Below are 24,019 nucleotides of genomic sequence, written 5' to 3'. Positions count from 1 at the left end.
CTCTTGGATTGGGCCCATTTCCCGACAAGGTTCTACAACGTAGAGCAGCATCAGAATCCAGAGGAACCTTCTCCTCTCTAGGGCCAATCAAATGGAGCGGACACGCCAATTTATGTCAACGTTTCATATTTGGTGTGCCACCCATAAATCTCTGGACTGAGGAGCTTTGTCCATTCTATCAAATCTATTTCTATGGATGTACCCATCCAGAGCTCAACAAGGTATGAGCTTGGTGTCACACACAGTACAGTGAAAAAAGGGAGGCAGAGAGAAGCCAAGGAACAAAAATGTGTCAATCTTCAGCTGTGCTGCAGAACATTTCACATTTAGGCCTACATGTGGTTTTGCAGACAAACTTATCCAGAGCGACTTAGAGTCAGTAAGTACTGTAGCACAGTGCACTTTGGTGATCACTGCAGTAAATCACCGTGCAGGTGGGAAAAACAAAGCATTTGAGTTTGGAGTCAGAGGCAAACAAACACACACTGATGTCAAGTGAACCAACAGTATTCCCCCAATATATTTTGTATATGATGTCACCTGAAATGATATCATGACCTAACCAAAGATTAGACTCAATGCACCTTTATCTGAGACTTGTACACAATGGTCTGAGTAACAGAGAGCACAAATTTAGAAAGATGACAAAATCCAGATGACTGTTTTGGCAATTATGTCAGGCATACTTTGATTCCTCTCTCACACAATTGTATCACACAAGCATTACCTCAAATGGACCAACACCAAAAAATAAGATATCATACATTTATCTTGTATCCAAGACAATAGCTTCCTAGTTCCGACAAGACCCTCTTACAAACTCCAGATTACCAGTTTCTGCTGTCTGTCAATGATTCAATGAGGTGAGTTATCCAATATAATGATAAGTGGCTTCAAGACCTACGGAAAGTGCTCAAATGTGAGCCATTATTATGCGGGGCTTGTTTGTCATCATACCTGTGATGGACATGAATTGTTGGACGTTTGTGTCCATACTGCCTTATCCTTTCCCATTAACAGCTTAGGCCAAAAAAAATTGAAATAACGTTGTGAAGTGGGTCAATTAGGTTTTTTAAATGGTGAAATTCCCTGGCAAAGAATTTAAGTCGGAGTGGTTTACTTGTCTTTGTAATTATGTTACAAAAAAAACATTTCCCCCAAGCGTCTGAAAGTTGATATTTTTAACGGTTGTGGGTTTGCTGTGAAATTCCCGCATAGGGAGAAACACAAAGATGAAGTGGCTGATATTGTCAATCACACACTCAAAAAACGACATATCAAAATGTGCATATTATAATACACATACCGTTCATTTGATCAGATTCAGTGGGTTTCAGTGGTAGCCCAGAGAAAGGTGTAAATGGTTCTGTCTGCTCTTGTGAAATGTGATAATTACATATTCTAGGAACCGTGAATCTAATAATAATGATTTTATAATTTTTCCATAACGAGAAATCGATTTTTGGTACGTTGGAAAAAATGGGGTTTAAGTCGAATTTATCAAATTATCATTTAAAAATTCTGTAGCTATGATAATAATAATAATAATAATAATAATAAGCATTTTTGTATTCATGTAATTGGAACCTTTAAATTAGGACTATCTGAAAGAATGGTATTGCTGATAAACAAATATATTTTAAAGAAGGGTTACATTTACAAAATACTTTCATAAAATATTTTCAGCAGTGATGAAAAAAAATGTCCACTGTGTGTATGTGTCAGAGCTGATGTCACGCGCGCAATGTCAGAGCTGTCAGCTCGCTCTCTTATAACAATATATATATATATATATATATATATATAAAACGTTTATACAGGTATAAAAAGTTTGCACCAGGCTATCACAATTTAGGGCAACATATAGGCCTACAGTAAATCAACAATATCGGCAAATTCAACAGCATAACTCAACATCAACACAAGTAATTATTAAATATTATGCTGGCAATTATAGCAAATGAGCACAATTTCACCACTATATTAGATTTTGCATGCATTTGTATTATGAAAACGAAAAAATGAAAGAGACCTGCTGAAAAATGAATGTAGAGCAAAATCCTACAATTTCAGTAAAACAGGGAGGGTAAAGAATTGCTGCAGTGGGCCATACATCGCATAACAACTTTTAACAGATGCATGATGATCATTGTTATAATGCTGAAGATTGCGCGTAGGCTTTCCTATTGAAAAGGGTCCCTAAGCCTATCAGGTTTAACTAATGCTTTGTGCGTACAATGGCAAACCAAATAATGGGCACCCAATAAATTATTTTAAAACATTAGAGGTTTCACAAACCTGCTTGTATTTAGCAATTACAGGGCCCATTGTTCATTTAACTACTACCACCATCATCATCAGCAGCTGCAGGTAGCAATAACGATACTGAACTCAGCTGGGAGACAATAAGACAAAATTGGGTGCTGTCGGTTGCTTTCTGCCCAGATGCCACCGGTTAGTCCTAATGGGGTGGATTAAAAACGAAATGATTGCGGCTGTGTGAGTTCTTTCTTTTCTGAAACTAAGGTTGCAAACACTCGTCTACAGTAGTAGCTGTAAGAGATATACCAGGCTTAAATGGGCTGTTACATTTTGTTTCAATTTCTTTTCATGTTTGGCTTTGGAGCAGCGTGTAGCCTACTATGAAATGGGAATTAATCATGAGCATTTTATCCAGGACCAGGAAGATTGTTGCATATGTCCCCCAAAAAAGATCAAAGGTTATATCGAAATACTTGCCCGATGTATAACGTCTCATATCCACTGCAAGGCGGGCATGTGTAAAGGGGGTGCGGCCAAGACCGTCATAAGGACAATGGAGAGGGAAAAAGTTCCACCCTCACTAATGTAAAGACCGCTTCAGTGGAGCATGGGGTTGGTGCAGCAGCCTCTGACACTGGAATATATCGGATTATTCTCCTGGTTGATTTGTGTTTTGTTCTAGGACTACAAGTAATGTATTGGAAAAATGAACTAATGTTGCCTTGCTCCAAAGTGGACGATATTGAAAATGGGTTCAACTCGATCTCCAACAGCACGGTAAGCCTATGTTCCAAGTTGGCAAAAATTATCGTGTTGAATTTCTTTTGTTGTTATTGCCATTAGTTTAAATGGCCTATAATTGGACCGAATTGTGGCTACTCCAAACCGACAGGCTATGATTCGGTTCCAAGTTAACGAAAATGTAATAATTTTATAGTAGATTTGATGAGCCACCCATTCGTTTTCTCGGCACAAATCAGTTCATTCATTACCCGAGGGAGTTTGCGTTATTAATCAAACTAAATCCCTGCAGCTGCGGGCTGCGCGCACGTTGAAGAGTGCTGCAGTGGCGCTAATTGCCGAAAGTCAACAAACATTTAGTTTGATTTGGTCATTACGGCTATTTTTGTTTAATATAGCCTATTCTGTTCAGTCAGATTTGTCTTCAAATTCACTTTTAGAATTGCCCTCCTGCAGACAACTAATTTGACAGCAGAAACGGATGAGTTGGTAATGTGAACCATCGAAGGGTCCTGTTGCGAAAAGTGCTTGAAGTAGGCTATAACATTTTCTCAAGAATCGTACAATTTGTTTTGTACACTTTTATTCTTTGAGATGGCATCTTATTCGTCGTTGTGGTTGTCATAGCTAGCAGAAGTGGGGAAAAGTCCATCCACAGTATTTTTTTTTGCTGCAATTTCTTTTAACCCCTCACTATGCCTAAGGAGGGATGTAGAGGTGCATCTTCCGACGCTCAGAGTATAGGCGTACAAGTAAAAGGAGGAATCAAACAGGTAACCTATTTTACTATGCGTAAAACCTTCACTGGAAATTATGCCAACTTCGCGCTTTCCTTCTCCACTCAGTTAGGCCACATTTTATGAAATTAATTTTTGTCCGTAGTTTACACATGGAAATGTTGTTTTTGTAAATGTTAGTTGACTTTAATTTAATCCATTACATTTCTTCTATCCAGGGCACCTCGGATGATATTTTTGAAGACGAGTCATATTCACCGTCTTCGTCTTTGTCTTCATCCTCTACACTGCAGACGATGGCATCAGCCTCTTTGGGGAAAAGCCTTTGTGGAAGTTGTGGTTTGGAGATAGTTGACAAATACCTGCTCAAGGTAAGTTGCCGAGCCTATGACAGGCTTTATTAGGCCTATTCAACCAAGGCCTAAAATGTTTATGTTAAATGGTTTTCCCACGTCCGTAAACTAATAGGCCTACAGTATTGACATTTTCAACCGAGAAAGTTTGACATTGGCCTATTTGGTAAGTTAGCCTAAATAAAATCACATTTCAGTTAAGAAAGTGTTGACATTGAACATTTATCACTAACATCGAAAGATGTTTATTTTCGTGTACTAAAACTGTAGATTAAGCTACTCTTTCGGTTGAATAAATGTTTGAAGTCTAACTATGCTATGGCTACATTTCAGGTGAACAACTTGTGCTGGCACGTGAAGTGCCTCTCGTGCAGCGTGTGCCAAACTCCTCTTGGAAGACATGTCAGTTGTTACATCAAAGAGAAAGAGGTTTTCTGCAAACTCGACTACTTCAGGTAATTATGTGGCCTCAGACTGTCTATCTTAAGCCTGTTTACATAAAAAAAAAATGGATTCATAGAATGAAGTGAGATTTTTCATTTTGGGGGTTGACATGACCTTGGGCCCTATGAGGCCATGCACTTCCTCAGCCTACAATTTACATTTCATATGTTTGAGACAAGGTTTAAATCTTCAATTTGAACATAGTTTTTGATGTAAAAAAATAACTTCTCATAACATTTACAAGTTTATAAAAGTTAAAGAATATTTGCATTCCCCACAGTTAAGTTATTAGTAGGCTAGAATTTATTTTGATACAAATGTGTTGAATTAGTAGTCTACAAACATATCAGTGTCATGTTAAAAAATACAATCCAACTTTCTCACAGGAAGTATGGAACTCGCTGTGCCCGCTGCGGCAGGAACATCCACTCCAACGACTGGGTAAGGAGGGCGAAGGGCAACACCTACCACCTGGCCTGCTTTGCCTGCTTCTCCTGTAAGCGCCAGCTCTCCACGGGGGAGGAGTTTGCCCTGGTGGAGGAGAGGGTGCTGTGCCGCAGCCACTACGACTGCATGTTGGACAACCTGAAACGGGCCATGGAAAGTGGTAAGCAACATTTTTAAGGGTATATAGAAAGAACAAGGCCTGTATTTTGAGTAAAGGTGTTTTATTGAACAATATTGACTGTACACAGACCTTTTTTCTACACATTTATGATGTAGCAATTTAATTGAAGCTTGTTCTTGTGAAACATTCATTGATAACTAAGATTCAAGCTTTCCCCTATTATAAATTCATTTTTCTCATTCTCCTTTACAATGTCATGACCTCTGGTTACATGTCCTTACAGGAAAAGGTGTGAATGTAGAGGGAGCCCTGCCATCAGAGCAGGAAGGGTCCCAGCCCAAACCAGCTAAGAGGGCTCGCACTAGCTTCACTGCAGACCAGCTACAGGTGAACATCATGGTTTATTTTTACTTTTACTTTTCTGCATGTTTGGAATTGCACTTGACCCCCCCCCCCCCAGACTCTACTGATAGCTAAGTTATTGAGGAATAATGTACTTTCTATGCCTGTGATATGTTTGTCCCACCAAGCTATCTTAAGATGAATGCACTAACTGTAAGTCGCTCTGGATAAGAGCATCTGCTAAATGACTAAAATGTAAAAGTGCCAAAACCACACCAAGAACAGTATTAATGTGTGTATCTTGTCGGTCAGGTGATGCAGGCTCAGTTTGCTCAGGACAACAACCCAGACGCTCAGACCCTCCAGAAGCTGGCAGAGAGGACTGGCCTCAGTCGCAGGGTCATTCAGGTGAGCGCTCTAACATTTTAGTTTAGTCAAATAATTAGGTGTCCCTGAAATTACAAAGCTTAATCCATCCCTGTTCCATCTCCAGGTTTGGTTCCAGAACTGCCGAGCTCGTCATAAGAAGCACGTGAGCCCCAACCACCACATGTCCTCTGCAGCAATGTCATCACTACAGCAGTCCAGGCTCTCTCCGCCTCTCCTGGATGATCTACAGTACACAGCTTACATACCAACAGACACACCCATGCACACGCCCATGCTTACCGCACTACACACATACATGGATGGTGAGCAAAGTCGGCACTTGGAGATCACAGGTTCATATTTTTACATGTCTTGTGTATCATAGTGAGATTTTATTGGATTTGCTTTAGAATTCAGTGCAAAGATCTGAAGTCAAAATAATATTTGAAATCACAATATGAACACTGTATCAATATTACTATAACCAATAATGGGTTTTGGACTAACAATAGCATGTTTGTGTTCTTCAGTGCACTCTCCATCCTCACTGGTGTTCCAGCCTATTCTATCCCATTCCATGACACAGCTGCCAATCAGCCATGCCTGATCGTTACATTCCACCCCCTGCAGAACCGGGCCTTACCATTGGGTCAGAATGCTGCGGAGCGATACTCATCGTCCATCAAAGGGCATGTGGTGCGAATGTTAGATTATATGTTGAGGGTTTATCGAAGGAGATACAATGGTCAGAATTTAATGTAAAAAAAAGGCTGTAAACTTTTTGTTAATATATAGTATCTATATTGGCTATGAAATTTCATAATTTATTTGACGCATGTGACTGAGCACTTTGTTTAAAGTAATGAAATTATTTGATCTCTTAGTTTCTGTTTTGTTGATATATAGCTGATCTCTGTTTTTGATGGCTGTGAAGAAATCTGAATAAAAGCCATATGATCACTGCTGACAGGGAGGGACTGGACTTCACTAGATGCTGTCTTGTTTGGATGTTCATGACAAACATAATGCCATTTGACACACTTCAGTTTAACTGAATTAATAGTATTTTTGTTGTAAGCGGCATATGCGTAAATGTCACATTTCTCTGTTGCTGGTTGACAATTTGGATTGGGCACTGGCACATGGGCGAGCATGCCGTCAGAACGTTCAGACCCATCCTCTTGCCTTTAGTCCCTCTTCTGAATCTAAATCTTCCTACTCCCTCTTCGGTCTTGTCCGCCGCCTGCGGAGCATCCTCCTCAGAGTGCTGGTCATGTGGTAGGGTCGAGCTGCTGAACCATCATTGTACTCTTGATCCAGCACTGGAATAAGAGTTAAAGACGAACTCAAACTGAGGGAGAATAGACTTTTCTTTTATGGTGTAATTGCATTGTGGCACAGCAAATGCTGTAAAGCACATGAAACTATTCAAATGCTTTTTATTTATAGAAGTGACTAAATGTTACAAAAGAAAATCACATTAAATACTGATCCCAAAATGTAGAAAAGAGCATGTACAAGTAATGACATTAAAAACATAGCACTTTTTTCAATTGTACCACTGAAGTACAAATTCTACCAAAATGGCTTTGACATCCTTCCATTGTCAGGAGTCTAAAATACATTTAGGCTAAAGTAAAAACCTCAATTATCCACTAGCTAGGCACGCTAACTAGAACCTGTAGTCATAACACCTTATGCTCAGCTAACAGAACTGCCTTTTAAAAAATTGTATGGGTCTTCATTGCAGTGACACATGTGCACATCCTCTGTATTTGATAGTCTCCCCAAGTATTTGCCAGAGCCACGGTGATCAAGGTAAAATGAAATCACTTCAGACAACTGTAATCAAACATCAGCCAGGGATTATTTCACTTGCATGCTTTCCTATCAGACAACATACAGTATGTGTATGGCTTATGGAGAGCAGTCCATTGCCATGAAGTAACTCCATTCAGTTGTAAGGACATCCCATCAGGACCATGAGATGACATGCCTTCAAATCTGTACACAGGCTCTGGTTGAGTTAAAGTGAAAGCATCAGGTTTTGACAAAGTCGATACAGTAGGATTCAATATTCATATAGCGGGAGAGGATCATATTAGATATACAGGAGCCCTTATTTGAAACAGCTAGTCCGCCCATACATGTATAGTATCACATACATAACGTAGGCTACCCGTGCTGTACATGAGCCCATGTGTGGGTGTAAAGGTCATCCCAGTTGCAGGTTTTGACCGTAGAGTTTTCTGCAATAGAGTGATATAGGGCATAATTTTATCATGATTGTTACTTAACCTTTAGTGGCTGAATATTTGGAACTCCATTAGTACCCAATATTGATTTTGAGTAGCATAAATCAACCGGTTTAAGCATTAGCTTAAAGACAGTCTGCAGAACAAGTATTGGTCTGACTACAATTTAGGGTTCTATCAGTCTGCTGCACCCAAAATGTTCCTTTAGTTCTAAATATGGAAGTTCATAACGTGATTGTTTTTGCAGTAAGGGCCATCGTCCATGTAAACTGTAGTTACAGTACAGCTGCTGAGGACTAATAAAGAGGATAGGGACGATAGCAGTGTACTGCAGGTTGGATATGCATAGCCTCTGATCTGTTTGGAGCAAACCAGAAGTGTTTTGCTCTCTCTCTGGACCAGAGAGTTACAAGTTTGTTTCTTATCAGCACAAGTCACAGTGAAGTCTGACCACCTGAACTTGTTCCAAAAGAGTTCCTGCTTGTCAGTTCCTAGTCTTGAGGTAAGGCAGTAGCAAAGTCGTCACAAGTCTAATGGTCACACCATTAGTCTCATTGTTCGATTCTCTAAGTCTAACCAGTTATTCTAATGATCACACGTCATAGTCGATGTAAGAGTTCGTGTGAGTCTCTCAAAACCACAGTCACTGTTAGTTCTGAAGACTTTAGACGTTTGAGTTGCAAAAGTCACAGTCAGTGGTCTCATTGTCCATTAGAGACTGATATCTCCTTGTTAGCTGATAGACAGCATAGTGTAGGTAGCCAGAGTTGAGCTCTGTTCAGTTTAAAGCATGCTAAATATCTTGGAAGAGTAAAGCTATTAGTTTGTATGAGAGGGTTGTATTGTGTCCCTCAGTGGTGCTCAGTTTTTCTCAGAATACTGTGCAGCTCAGCAGACATGAGGAAGGGTTTCTCAGGGCTCCCATCGTTCCTCTCCAAGTCCTCACCTGGAGGGGTGTATGGGAGGAGTGGAGAAAGGGATACAGGAGGAAGGGAGAGGTGGAAAGGAGATGAGCGAGAGGGATTAGAGGTGCTCAGATAGAACGTGAAGCAAAGCAAGTGAACAGCCATGGTGGTTTTTACAGTTGTAAAAGTTTTTTTTTTTTAAAGGTCAAAGCATTGATATTGAGATCGACTGAATAGCCAATCAAAGATGCCAGAGCCCAGGATGAGAGCAGGTGTATTCCTTCAGATGTGTTTTGGAAGCATGTCTATGAAGAAGAATACGTAGGCTTTACTTACAGAAACACAGAAACAGCGTGTCCACACACATTGCATAGACGCTGAAGAATCCATGAGCGATCAAATAGGACCCAAATATCACCGTCTGCCAATGATAATACACCATCAATACACAGATGAATGTAGGATATACCCATTTCTATACACTTTCTATTTTTGTATCTTACCAGTAGAGGTACCCAGTAGTAATGCAAGGTCGGCACATCTTCCTGAACAATTGGTATTTTGTGTGTGAAGAAAAAGAAGGCTATGACGCCTGCAACACACAAAAAACACAACATTGTAAATACCCCAGCCAGGTCACCCGTGATACAAGTTAGTATTTGATGTCCATCCTAGTCTGAGGACGTCGGGAGATTATATGGAAACCGGCCACTAGGGGAAACAGTGAGCGCTGTTATCTTCAAGTAGGTTTCGGTAAGCATCTGCCTTTAATTACAAGATGTAAGTTTGAATCCAGCGATAAAAAGTTTTGGGGGGATTATTATAATTTTTTGCCTATCCCAAACCTTAACCATTAACTTAACCATTCTGAGTTAATGCCTAACCTTAAGAATTTGGAGTTAATGCCTAAACTTAACCTTAAACACTTGAAATTCAATGTTTGGAACAACTTCGAAATTTGAAGTTTGAGAAACATGGATGAACATCTAATTCTGATGTGAGACAGAGAGCTTGTTGAAATACCCACCAATATGCTTCATCATTTATTTAGACTTTAAAACGTGACTTTTGACTGATTGCAGTCAAATAAAATATCAACTATTATCCTAAAAGGGTTAAGAAGTCACAAGAAGAAAATATGTTTTTTTGCAATGACTCACCTACACTCCCTGCTATTAGCACTTTCCCCAGGAACAGTAGGAAGTCTGTCACTCTGTCCAGCACCGCCACCCTGCAGGAGAGAGGGGTGAACCCAGTAAGGTTAGCCCAGTGAGGTGCCAGCCAACACTGGGTAGCCTAATAATCTAGCCCCTGGCTTCAGACGGCCTTACCTTACTACATTTCTCATCAATAGGCAGAAGGCGTCTCGAGCTGACGTGCAGAAGCACTTCCCATATATCGCAATCTAGAGGGAACACACAGACCATGGGACCATATTGAGTTATAGCACACACAGTAACTAATCTACCCTTGATTCAGTTGATACATAATCAGCGATTCACATTGATAAAAGCTGTGTAATAATATCAATACATATGGACACACACATATCACACTACTCACCATAATGTAAGCATTTCTGTTCATGAATTTGATGAAGCGCTCTAGACACCAGAAACAGCATTTGAGGCAGCAGAGCAGGAAGCGTGCTACCACGTTATTGACACCTGAACACAGACCACCGACCATTAGTGATGAGTTACTCCACAGAGTCAAATCCATGACTAGATGATGTATTACTGTGCTGTACTAAAGCCAAACTCACCTTTGAGTTTTGAATCTAGATACTCCAGGATAATTCGTGCCATCTGAACAAGGGCCAGAATTAGAGCACCAAACGCCAGTGAGCCCGTGTGATACCTGTAACCCAGCCACACACACACACACACACACACACACACACACACACACACACACACACACACCTTTAGTCAGTCTATCATGAAGAAATCATAACCTCCCAAACACCCAAAATTCTGGCTCAAACAATCCCTGAGCCATTGTGAAACTAACTCTTCCAGTTAGATCACTAATCTTCTGTACTGGCAGAATGGTATGGAAGGCTCCTTACCGTATTGCCCTGCTAAATGAAGAAAACAGGGGGCAGGTGGGGATGTCCTGGGGCTTCCTCCGGGCCCAGTAGTAGGAGGCGAAGGCCCCAGCCAGGGTGCACTGGCCCAGGGCGATGGTGAAGTTGACCAGCCACAGGAAGATGAGCAGGTTGGACAGCTGGAGGATGAAAAGGTAGCGGTGGTAGGGCGTCTCCCCGCCGTAGAACGCAAATGTACACTGGGCGCCCGGACACGTCTTGGACACGTTGGTCTTGTTGAAAGTCTGGGAGGGAAATTGTGAAAATACACAATAACTATTTATACAAATCGGGGGTACTCAATACCAGAGTTTCTGTGTGCGTCTGCAGGATACTTAGATTGAGTTGAAAAAAAGGTGCCTCACCTCAGGATCGCATGTCTTGTTTCCGTACATGCAGTTGGGCTCAGCAGCCATTACTTTATAGATGGCATCTCCAGAGGAGGCCAGGAATCTGTGTGTAACGCTGGTTAAGCATCAAACATGTTGCGGTTGTACAACAATACACAACAGAACTTTCTTAGATCAATTTCTGTGTCTCTGTATTCCATAAGTCATTCAATACAATATACTTGATAGAATCTGGGACTTAGGTTGGAATCATGAACAGCACGCTGAACAAAGAACTGCATCAACAGCGCCCTCTAGTGGAGGAACACCGCACCAGTAAGAGGATACACAGAGGTGACAGCAAAGTAGGAGATGCAGATGGCCAGCAGCAGGAAGGTGATGATTGGGTAGAAGAGTGTTGACATGATGTAGCTGATGGCCCTAGAGACAGAGGCACAAGAAGAACATTGAAAATAAACTATTCTCAAACAACAGTTATGAAGAAAGACAGCAAGAGAACACAAACAGTTACTGCGAGAGAAACTGTTACTATTAGTCGACTTACTTGCTTCCCTCTCTCAGTAGAGCGATAGCGACCCGTAATCTCTTCCTCAGAAAGATCAGAATGATCAAGATGGAGGCCTCTATGGTACCCAGAGATATCACTAACAGAGAGAGAGGGGGAAAACACAGCAGAAGGTTAGAGAGAGTCTGAGCAAAACCATAGTAACACCAACCCATAGTAACATCAAACCATAGTAACATCAACTCATAGTAACATCAAACCATAGTAACACCAACCCATAGTAACATCAAACCATAGTAACATCAACTCATAGTAACATCAAACCATAGTAACATCAACTCATAGTAACATCAACCCATAGTAACATCAACTCATAGTAATATCAACCCATAGTAACATCAATCCATAGTAACATCAAACCATAGTAACATCTACTCATAGTAACATCTACTCATAGTAACATCAACCCATAGTAACATCAATCCATAGTAACATCAACCCATAGTAACCTCAACCCATAGCAACATCAAATCATAGTAACATCAATCCATAGTAACATCAAACCTAACCTCAATTATCCTCTCCATTTGTAATGTGTTAAGTAAATGAAAGACAGAAAACCTTTTTACTAATTTTCAACTTTTACAGGAACTGGTAATCAGGCTAAATGGTTTGAAATAGGCTTTTTCCCTAAGAAAGCTGAGAGAGAGAGAGAGAGAGATTGTCATGAGTGAGAGGGAGGGAGAGAGAGAGAGAGAGAGAGAGAGAGAGAGAGAGAGAGAGAGATAGAGAGAGGGAGAAAGACAGAAAGAGACAGCGAGATAGTCATGAGAGAGGTGATGACTCACAGAAGATGAGCCATGTCTGGCTGAGATGCAGGTAAACCGTGACGTCTGTCTGGAAGCCGATGTCTACGATGGTCACATCTGCCCCGGGCTGCTGCCTCAAGAGGGAGAACTCCAGGTAACAGTGCCATATCCCTACAGAGACACAGGAAGCAGATGTTAGAGAGGTGAAAACAGACACATACTGGTAACACACTGGTACACGGCCATGCACGCACACGTGTATGTACAGTTACACACACACAGGTTATTATAGTAAACTAAAACTAAAATGAAAACTAATCATGACATTTATTTTTGTAAATAAAATAAATAATGAACAAACCCATTTGAAAACTAAAACTATACTGAAACTATTAACTTTGACCCCAAAACGAACAAACATTTAATAAAAAGCATCATGAATTATGTTCAGTTTTAGCAGGTTTTCCAATAGGGTTTTCAAGCTTTTTTCTTCTAATGGGGTTTTCAAGCTTCTGAATCTGGCGGGTCACATTGAGATTAATTTATATTTTAAAAGGTAGACTCAGCAAGATGACGTTGCCACAGCAGCACCGCAGATATTGGGCTCGTTTGAGTGGTAAGGCTAAAGCAAACAACTGTAGACAAAAGTGGCGGCGTGAAGTCAGGGGAGGTGCATCTGCGACAGCTGAAAGTCTAATATTGATGTGTTTTTTCAACAGCAAGGCTCAGATCAACATGGCAGTGTTGCCATTGTTTATAAAAGGTTTTCTTTATAATGTCGAAATAAATATTTATCTAACCCCTATATCACACACTCACAAACTGAAATCATAATATAGTATTATGTGTGTACATTGTACAATCACTTAGTGAGATAGAGCCTCACATATCAAATGTATTTGTATATATCCACTGTGCACATAAATTGCGGAAAATTCATTCTTGTTTCAGTCGTGCCTTTGGTCACATTCGTGTGGGTCAAATAAAAACACTAATGATTGGTTGACAATAGAGCCTCCAACTGCAGAAACTTGCGGTCGACTGAGGTCAAAACTTAATGACCTTTGATCACATGATTTTTGTAAAGTTCATGCACTTGACATGTGGGCACAAGTCAGACCATTTTTATCTCCAGAATGTAACACACATTGAAAGGCGGTGACCAACAATGTTAACCGACTTGACAAAAATGATCAGCTCGAACGCGGCGATTGAGATGAGCATGATGCAAGACTTTGCTCTCACACAGTCCCACAGAATATCTGCGTATGTGCACGGGTGCGCGTCACACTGCTTCAACGTGGTAACTACCGGACCACAACAGCAGAGAAGTTTAGCCTTGCGCTTCACCGCTCCTGGTTGTTGCGGAAATTGACCCACTACTACTGTTTACTTTGTGCATCTATGTCATCCCGCTGAGTCTACCTTTAAACCTAACCTAACCTCATCACCTTATGTATTACTGTCCCACACTGGCAAGAAGTGACATCCCCAAAAACACACTACAACTAAAACTTCAACTAAATAAAAACGAGTAAAGTGGATCGGAAAACTAACTGAAACTAAACTAAATTTCAAATAAAAGTCTGAAAATTAATAGAAATAAAAACGAATATTAAAAACACAAAACTAGAATAGCTTTGACACACACAGACTGACCGTAAGCAATCACCAGTATGACGGCGATGATGGTGAACCAGAGGAGGAGTCCGGCAGTGAAACGTAACAGCAAGATGAAGATCAGACTGACCACCAGAGCTATCACCAGACCTCTGGAAATTAGACACACAGTAAAATCTCTAAATATAGTATTTTACAGTACCGTAAAAGTACAATAAAGTACCGTACAGTACAATTAATTGTCTGTTATAATAACTCCACCCAGTGTATCTCTGCTAGTTAGAGTTCTTACATTAAGATCCAGTTCCATGAGGTGGCGTAGTCCTCCACAATCTTCATCCCAACCTCCTTAGCATCCACCAGACCTGTGATGCCACTGTAGGAGACAATACCCATTATAAAACTGCCATAATTACAGAAATGTTTGTGTGCGTGCGCATTTGTGTGTGTGTGTACTGTACGTGCGCGCATGCATGTAAACACACATCCACGTGTGTGAGTGTGTGTCTTTATAACTCACTTGGCGGCGTCTCTTAGTTCAGTCACACTACGGGCTGTGTCCAGGGCATCTTTGAAGTGGGTTCTTTTGGCCACCGTCAGGGTTCCATTCAGAGTGATGAAGTCAGGAAAACAGCGCTGTAGGACTAGTAGACAAGATAATTCAGTATCACAACTTCTTCCTTATTGGCCGTCAGCTGCTGTCATTTCTTGCTGTACTTACATGGTCTGCTAGGCACAATCACTGATGGACAGTCCTCGTCTCGTAACACTTGTGCAACAGGCTTAAAGCAAAAAGAGGAGGAACGTCAGTCATGTAATACTAATTGTCGTTACACTCTGAACAGAAAATGACAAAAACAGTGTTAAAACTCCTGTCTCCTGATAAAAAAACGGTCTTTAATTCATAATCTTTCACACAATGCAGCACAGTTCAGTAGCCTGGGTGTAAGGCTGTTCCTGCTTTAGCCAACTAGTCGTTGTTAAGCACCATTGTTGAATGGAAAAACAGTTCACATCCTAACAGTACACACTTCCAAACTGTGCTAAACCTACATGCATACCTTTGTTGGGTTGTTGAATCCTGGTTTGCAGAACTGCCTGTAATATTCCCAGGGGGCTGCAGTGATTTGGTATTGCAACTGCATATCTGTGTAGGTTGCAAATCTGTCCGGGCACTTGGAAACACACATCTGAGGAAGTATTGAACACACTAATGAATACTCAGTAAGCTGATATGACACCCTTTTTTAAAGGCCCAATGCAACCGTTTTTATATCAATATCAAATAACTTCTGAGTAACAATTAAGTACCTTACTGTAATAGATTTCCATAAAATTGACAAAAATTGCTTTTTAGCAAAAAACTATTTCTCAATCAAGGATTTTGCTAGGACTGTCTGGGAGTGGTATGAAACTGAAAACTAGCTGTTATTGGCAGAGAGGTTTGGAACTCTCTTTGTTATTGGTCTATTAACCAATTTATCTCATGGTGATGTCACCATGGAAAGCCGAAACTCCCACCCATGCAAACCTGGTGATTAGAAGGTCCTGTGTAGATTGTATTTTCAACCAGCCACTATCTGGAAATAACACAGATATTTTTTCTCACACTTTTACAGTGTTAGTTTCATCAGCTGCAGTTTGGTCCTCTGTAGCTCAGCTGGTAGAGCACGGCGCTTGTAACGCCAAGGTAGTGGGTTCGATCCCCGGGACCACCCAAACACAAAAAATTTATGCACGCATGACTGTAAGTCGCTTTGGATAAAAGCGTCTGCTAAATGGCATATTATTATATTATTACAATATGATATAAAACAGGAAAAAAATGTGTTGACTGCACTGGGCCTTTAACAGTAACTGTACCTATGTACTCTATAAGTCAATATTGTTACTGACCAATATGTTATGAATACCTGAGTGGTGGGGCACTGTAGGTTGATGAGGACAGCAGGGTTGGCACATTTCAGGATATTGAAGTAGAACAGTATGGATTTTTTTCTATAGAGAGAAAACAAACATCGACACAGTGCTGATACAGTATTACCACTAGGTGGTTGTAGAGTACAGAGTACACATTCAAAGAAAAGCCCTCTAAGAGTCTCACATACAATGATGTAACAGTTTCACATACAATCTTAAAATGGACAACTATCTCTTCCCTTCCATTCTTAATATCTCTATGCATTTTTTGTGAATTTCAGGATGATATTCTCCAGTATTTCAGTATAATGGGTGAGAGAGTGGTGTAGTCTCTCCCCGACACGTGTTCCAGACTAAACTCCATCATAATCCTTAAAGCCTGGGAGAACAACACAGTGCTAATTATGAGCTGATGAGATCTGAGGGCCCCAGCTAGCTGGGAGTAAACACACTACTCCCTATCTCACAGCCCGGCTCCACAAACAGCCTTATCACCGCTCCGCAGCCGCCACTAAATAACTACTTTAATCATTGCCAAGGTTACAGCCTGTCAATCACACTTGAGGTTTATGAGGGAAATTCAACACCGAGCTGTTTAGTGTGGGGATGCAGTACCAGACTTTTAATTCAATGGGTTTGATTCCTTAGACAATGGGAACTGTGTGTGGGGTTGAGCTGCTTTTCAATTGTAATGGTCAATATAACAACATTGAAGCACTCAGGGCTAAGATAAAGAACCAGCAATTAAAGAACCAGCAATTTATAGCAGCAAATTGGGCACAAGGGAATTATCATGACCTCAAATTGCTCATAGGTATGTCCCTATGGCTGTGTTTACATAGGCAGCCTAATTCTGATATTTTTCCACTAATTGATCTTTTGACCAATCAGATCAGATCTTTCGCCAATAATTGGGCAAAAAAATCAGAATCGGGCTGCCTGTGTAAACACAGCCTAATTACTCAGAGATATCGAGATATACCTGGTTAATCAGTCACTACAGTAATTACTCACGCATTTGGGGTGCCCTTCTGCCCACAGAACTGTCCGTAGCTGTCTGTAGGGTAGATCACCTTCCTGGGGTCACCGTGTAGCCACGCTAGAGAGAGAGAGAGAGAGGAGGTAGAAGGAGAGCGAGAGAAGGAGAGAGAAAGAGGGAGAAAGAAGGAGAGAGCGAGGGAGCGAGAGAGAGATAGAAACCAGTGAATTAATTAATCATCCTTGTATCTCCGTTTTCCATTACCGAAATAAAAGACAAATAGATGGAAAGTCTCTTTGCACGATAGACTGATATCTTATTCCCATTCCCTGAATCTAACTGCTCTGATTCTTTTCTATAGGACAATCTTGATGTGTTCTTCAGCTCCTGTGGCAGGGTATTAAAGACGAGGTCATTTTGTGTATTTTAGTGCCTCTCTACTGCTGTAGCTGAGTGTTGACTGAGTCGATAGTGTTCGCCAAAAGCACAATCCCTCTTCTAAGGCTTATATTCCGCATCATTTACAGCATTGTTCAGAAAGCGTACAGGAAAGGAGATCGTTGGATTTCCCTTTCTAAGACACCATACGTGCATGTTTATCTGTGTCCATTCGTTGTGATCAATAGCAGTACCTTTTTTCAATGAATGAAAGCCTATCACGGACTACCTCTCTCTAAGAGTCTGACTGACTAATGGGATCATTGATTCCTGGCTGGCATTAAATGAGTGGCAGGTAATGTACTTCACTGCACAGTCTGTATGGTCGCCACATCAAAACTGATGTTTACAACTCACTCTGCGCAGTAAGTACAGTATTCATGTTTTCACCCATTTCTTTTTACACATTTCCTTACACATTAAGGTAGTATTCCAGAGCCACCCATCCATAATGGGGTAACAGAATCCAACTGTAATGCTTCTGTACAGTATCTGAACTACTTAGTGAACACTAATGACAGACAGATAGGGAGATAGAGAGTGGACTGGCATGTAGGGACCTGGACCTGTAGATACACTTACCGGACAGTTTATTAGGCACACCACCCCGTTCACGAAAATGGTTCACTCATACAGACAGTGAGTCACGTGGCCGTGGCTTGCTATATAAAGCAGGCAGACAGGCATTCAGTTACTGTTCGATTGAACGTTAGAATGGGCAAAACGAATGACCTAAGTGACTTTGAGCGTAGTATGATCGTCGCTGCCAGGCATGCCGGATCCAGTATCTCAGAAACGGCCACCCTCCTGGGCTTTTCACGCATGACAGTGTCTAGGGTTTACCGAGAATGGTGTGACAAACAAAAAAGAACTGCATCTTGGAACACACAACTCGTCAATCCTTGTCACGGATGGGCTATTGCAGCAGACGACCACACCAGGTTCCACTCCTATCAGCTAAAAACAAGAAGAACAGAAATTTTATAAAATTCACAAAAAATCTGTGCCCCGAAGAATTCCGGCTGTTCTGGAGGCAAAGGGAGGTCCGACCCGGTACTAGATGGGTGTACCGGCCGGTGAGTGTATATAGTATAGTTGCCACTACTCTACAAATCAAAGATAATCAGTAATTATGCTGAATTAATTATACACTGTATGGTGTGTGTGTGTATGTACAGTGTGTGTGTGTGTGTGTGTGTGTGTGTGTGTGTGTGTGTGTGTGTGTGTGTGTGTGTGCGTGCAAGAGAGAGAAAGAAAGAGAGAAAGAGAGAGAGAGAAGTGGGGTGAGTGCGTGTGTCTGAGAGGATGAAGTCATTGTGGATTTTTTGTGTGGTGTAGAGAGGGTTGGATTGGAGTAAATTGTAGTAAGGTGTGTATGTGTGTGTATGTGCTCATCCTTGTGCGCATGCATCCATCCTTTTTTTGTGTATGTGTGTAGGGTGTTTGCAATGATTGTCTAGTGTGTGCGTGCATGTAGTATGAGTGAGTGTGTGTATGTATGTGTGTATGTGTGTGTGTGTGTGTGTGTGTGTGGGGGGGGGGGGGGGGGGGGTTCCTCTCCTGATGGCATGAGGTCATTTGTAGCTGGCAGGCGGGATGAAGAGTAAAGAGTGACTTCATCATCGCTCCAATATCAAGCTCTCTACGCTCTATTGGTTACGACTGCCAGCATCCCTTCTGCTCTTCAAAGGATGAGATCACACTAAAATATGAGACAAAAGCTACAACACGGTCATTACCGAGGTGAACTCATACTCAAATATGAGATGGAATGGTTGTGGCACATTGAAAAAGGATGAACTTGAGTCTAGAGGACTGGGCTGCAGCAAGAGTGGACAACTTATATTACACTGCTCAAAAAAATAAAGGGAACACTAAAATAACACATCCTAGATCTGAATGAATGAAATAATCTTATTAAATTCTTTTTTCTTTACATAGTTGAATGTGCTGACAACAAAATCACACAAATATTATCAATGGAAATCAAATGTATCAACCCATGGAGGTCTGGATTTGGAGTCACCCTCAAAATTAAAGTGGAAAACCACACTACAGGCTGATCCAACTTTGATGTAATGTCCTTAAAACAAGTCAAAATGAGGCTCAGTAGTGTGTGTGGCCTCCACGTGCCTGTATGACCTCCCTACAACGCCTGGGCATGCTCCTGATGAGGTGGCGGATGGTCTCCTGAGGGATCTCCTCCCAGACCTGGACTAAAGCATCCGCCAACTCCTGGACAGTCTGTGGTGCAACGTGGCGTTGGTGGATGGAGCGAGACATGATGTCCCAGATGTACTCAATTGGATTCAGGTCTGGGGAACGGTCCATAGCATCAATGCCTTCCTCTTGCTGGAACTGCTGACACACTCCAGCCACATGAGGTCTAGCATTGTCTTGCATTAGGAGGAACCCAGGGCCAACCGCACCAGCATATGGTCTCACAAGGGGTCTGAGGATCTCATCTCGGTACCTAATGGCAGTCAGGCTACCTCTGGCGAGCACATGGAGGGCTGTGCGGCCCCCCCAAAAGAAATGCCACCCCACACCATGACTGACCCACCGCCAAACCGGTCATGCTGGAGGATGTTGCAGGCAGCAGAACGTTCTCCACGGCGTCTCCAGACTCTGTCACGTCTGTCACATGTGCTCAGTGTGAACCTGCTTTCATCTGTGAAGAGCACAGGGCGCCAGTGGCGAATTTGCCAATCTTGGTGTTCTCTGGCAAATGCCAAACGTCCTGCACGGTGTTGGGCTGTAAGCACAACCCCCACCTGTGGACGTCGGGCCCTCATACCACCCTCATGGAGTCTGTTTCTGACCGTTTGAGCATACTATTGCACATTTGTGGCCTGCTGGAGGTCATTTTGCAGGGCTCTGGCTGTGCTCCTCCTGCTCCTCCTTGCACAAAGGCGGAGGTAGCAGTCCTGCTGCTGGGTTGTTGCCCTCCTACGGCCTCCTCCACGTCTCCTGATGTACTGGCCTGTCTCCTGGTAGCGCCTCCATGCTCTGGACACTATGCTGACAGACACAGCAAACCTTCTTGCCACAGCTCGCATTGATGTGCCATCCTGGATGAGCTGCACTACCTGAGCCACTTGTGTGGGTTGTAGACTCCGTCTTATGCTACCACTAGAGTGAAAGCACCGCCAGCATAGGAACTGAGAAGTGGTCTGTGGTCACCACCTGCAAAACCAGTCCTTTATTGGGGGTGTCTTGCTAATTGCCTATAATTTCCACCTGTTGTCTATTCCATTTGCACAACAGCATGTGAAATGTATTGTCAATCAGTGTTGCTTCCTAAGTGGACAGTTTGATTTCACAGAAGTGTGATTGACTTGGAGTTACATTGTGTTGTTTAAGTGTTCCCTTTATTTTTTTGAGCAGTGTATAATGGGTCTGGATGGCAAGGTTAAATAATGACATTGGAAGAAATAAGGCTAGGTCGGTATTTAAAGGTCATGAGTATATGGTGGCCAGTTCTGAGTAAGCTGCTTTTATGAATATGTCTATCAGCTGTATCAAAGAAGGGTTGGGATTGGGAAGCTTCTCATCTCAATGTTTCAGAAGCAAATATATATATGCCTGCATTCACTTATTCTGAAAACTGGAGGGATTTATTTGTGTGCTGAGTTGCCAAGGCCATTCTGTGGTTTAATTTGACTACAGGATAAAAGGTATATTTCTATAGTGTGCTACTAAGGACTGCAGCGTAGGTTTTGATTGAATGAAGCCCTATGTTCTCAAAGGCAATGTCACAGTATCTATCTATCTATCTAACTGTCCCTTTTTCAACAAAGAGACCCAATGCTGCGACTGTCTAAATCAAAGGGATTTTTTAACAAAGGGCCTCTCACCCTTTTTCACTCTCTCCCTGCCGGTCCTTTGCTGCATATCACTTCTCTATTTCAACACTGACCAGATATCAGTCATAACCCAACTCTCTAGAACCAGAATCAATACACAGGACTGCTGTATTTTCCCTTTCTACGTTTTATCCTTCTCTCGCTTTTCTCAACGATACAGCTTCCTCTTAGTGAGCTACTGTTGGTCATAGGGAGTAGGGCTGCCTATAACGTTTGTACCTATTGGCGATGGTAGTATAAGGGGAACAGATGATTGCATTAATAGTATTCAGAATGGAAAAAACAGGGGAAATTGTAGAGCACAGCATGCATAGTAATTAGCTGCTTGTACTCGATTTTTGAAGCAACTTTATCTTCAGTGCATTAACTTCTTAAACTTTAATTTGCTAGCTGCTTACCATTTCTGAGATCATTAGGATGAGAAAAGGTACACAACTTTTGAAGCAGAAGCAATCACTGACTGACGGATTGATCTTTACCAGAAGAGGGGAGGAGGAGAAGAGGAGAGGGGGAGTAAAAGAATAAAGAAATGAGAGAGGAGATAAGAAGCACTTCATAGAGCTGTGGGACATGAAACATTCATTTCTACCAGAGGTGCTGTGAACGCAATGTCTTCGCACTCTGTCTCTGTGAATAGAACAGATGCTACACACATATATTTTTATTTCTCTCTCTCGTTCTTTTTCTTTGTATCTCTCTACTGCACAATCTATGATAGTGATGTTTACTATCTCTCTCACACTTGCTACTTTTTTCTCTATTTCTCGCTCTCTCACACACACACACCCTATCTTGTTTTTATCCTTTTATCTTCCTACTCCACCATCTAAACCCCAGTAGCTACAGTAGTTAGAAATGAATGGTATTCTGTTTTATCTTTTCTAACACAGTGCTGAGTATTGAGTGGTGGATTTTCAGAGCCCTCTGTGATCAAAGGTTCATCTGCTGACTCGTACTCAGGGGGACAGTGTCTTTGGGTTTGTGCCAGTGTGGCGTCACTGCTTTCAATGAAGATTTCTAAACACAATACTTCTCATGCAGCATCTCCCTTTACATCGCTTGTTAACACTGTTTTGTTTTAAGCGTAACAGAAATTTGACTCAACTAGGATAATTAAATAAGGGATGGATGGAAATGTACAGAATGGGGACCTTGAGGAAAATGGGGGAGAATCATAACTTTTTCAATTTCAGTCAAGGGGAGGGTTTAGTATTGTTTTAAATCTAGTCCAGGGGAGGTCATGTAATTTGTAATTAATGAAATTTCAATATTTCTCAGTGTTTTAGAATTAGTTGCTATAAATGGATGTGTGCCTGATGCCGCCCCTCACCTCTGATTCTTCGCTGGGCGTAATATCAAGTGCACCTATAGGCTATTTAGTGAGGTCTCAATCAAATGATCAACAGCCTATAGGCTATAGGCTACAAAGTCCATGCTGGGAGAAACACAGAGCAAAGTTATATTTCTAAACTAGCTGCTGGGATGGTGTAAATAAAACTAGGCTGCATTACACACTGCAATAGATATTCCAACCCTGAGCCCCGGCCTTGTCTGCTCTTGCTGATCCAAAACGTTGTTGTGTGCTGCCTAACCAATGGCAGTGCTGTGTAGGCCTACGGTGGCAGTTCAGGAGGAGTGTTAAAGGCTTCTTCCGAAAATAATTTTAGATTAGGCCTAGTCCAAAAGATCTTGCGCGTGGACTAGCGTATGTTCTGTTCAGTTTGAGAAGGAGAGCGAGAAGAGGAAAAGGAGGACCTGAGGTCAACTTTGATAACTTACTACTACTACAATAGATTTTATTAAAAACAATATGTTTCTTGCCCATGATGTATTTATCAGAGTTATTGACCTCTCAATAAGCTTGATTCGATTAATTTACATTGTGGTGCTGAAACTTGAAGCAGCAGCTGCAGCCCAATCAATCAGAAATGGACAGCTAATGTTGCTGAAAGTAGGCAAATTAGAGTATTAGACTTTACTAACAACAAGAGGGTATTGTTTTGGAGCCTATTTCTTCCTATTTAAGAAATAAGAGGTAAGCCTACCTGTTTGACAGATGAAATGTGGGTATAGGCTGCTACAGTGAGGGAAAAATGTATTTGATCCCCTGCTGATTTTGTATGTTTGCCCACTGACAAAGACATGATCAGTCTATAATTTTAATTGTAGGTTTATTTGAACAGTGAGAGACAGAATAACAACAACAAAATCCAGAAAAACGCATGTCAAAAATGTTATAAATTGATTTGCATTTTAATGAGGGAAATAAGTATTTGACCCCCTCTCAATCAGAAAGATTTCTGGCTCCCAGGTGTCTTTTATACAGGTAACGAGCTGAGATTAGGAGCACACTCTTAAAGGGAGTGCTCCTAATCTCAGCTTGTTACCTGTATAAAAGACACCTGTCCACAGAAGCAATTAATCAATCAGATTCCAAACTCTCCACCATGGCCAAGACCAAAGAGCT

At 41.5% G+C, this 24,019-nt stretch overlaps 2 protein-coding genes across 2 annotated transcripts in view; one reads left to right on the top strand and one right to left on the bottom strand.

Moving 5' to 3' along the window:
* Positions 1–2,955: 2,955 nt before the first annotated feature.
* On the top strand, positions 2,956–6,423 carry LOC311098626 (LIM/homeobox protein Lhx8-like; the record flags this gene model as incomplete). Its single annotated transcript, XM_084139157.1, has 8 exons — positions 2,956–3,039; positions 3,959–4,111; positions 4,427–4,548; positions 4,924–5,144; positions 5,389–5,492; positions 5,760–5,855; positions 5,941–6,169; positions 6,347–6,423. The coding sequence occupies 8 exons, from the start codon at positions 2,956–2,958 to the stop codon at positions 6,421–6,423; spliced, it is 1,086 nt and encodes a 361-aa protein (XP_083995283.1).
* A 2,499-nt stretch (positions 6,424–8,922) lies between these two features.
* The window catches only part of LOC311098751 (choline transporter-like protein 5-A), a gene marked incomplete at both ends in the record, with an annotated part of 106,657 nt that continues 91,560 nt past the window's right edge, over positions 8,923–24,019 (bottom strand). Inside the window, 19 exons of the mRNA XM_084139302.1 lie at positions 8,923–9,017; positions 9,313–9,397; positions 9,480–9,568; positions 10,137–10,207; positions 10,308–10,381; positions 10,540–10,643; positions 10,742–10,836; positions 11,048–11,310; positions 11,431–11,518; positions 11,743–11,835; positions 11,960–12,059; positions 12,769–12,900; positions 14,389–14,501; positions 14,642–14,725; positions 14,870–14,993; positions 15,071–15,131; positions 15,411–15,539; positions 16,263–16,347; positions 17,284–17,368. Coding sequence (XP_083995428.1) covers positions 8,923–9,017; positions 9,313–9,397; positions 9,480–9,568; positions 10,137–10,207; positions 10,308–10,381; positions 10,540–10,643; positions 10,742–10,836; positions 11,048–11,310; positions 11,431–11,518; positions 11,743–11,835; positions 11,960–12,059; positions 12,769–12,900; positions 14,389–14,501; positions 14,642–14,725; positions 14,870–14,993; positions 15,071–15,131; positions 15,411–15,539; positions 16,263–16,347; positions 17,284–17,368 — 1,970 coding nt within the window. The remainder of the gene's footprint in view (positions 9,018–9,312; positions 9,398–9,479; positions 9,569–10,136; positions 10,208–10,307; positions 10,382–10,539; positions 10,644–10,741; positions 10,837–11,047; positions 11,311–11,430; positions 11,519–11,742; positions 11,836–11,959; positions 12,060–12,768; positions 12,901–14,388; positions 14,502–14,641; positions 14,726–14,869; positions 14,994–15,070; positions 15,132–15,410; positions 15,540–16,262; positions 16,348–17,283; positions 17,369–24,019) is intronic.

This window comes from Coregonus lavaretus, assembly GCF_964263955.1.
Source record: "Coregonus lavaretus genome assembly, chromosome: 23".
Lineage (NCBI taxonomy): Eukaryota > Metazoa > Chordata > Actinopteri > Salmoniformes > Salmonidae > Coregonus > Coregonus lavaretus.
The sequence above is the reverse complement of the archived record's forward strand: the minus strand, read 5'-3'. Positions and strand labels throughout refer to the sequence as shown.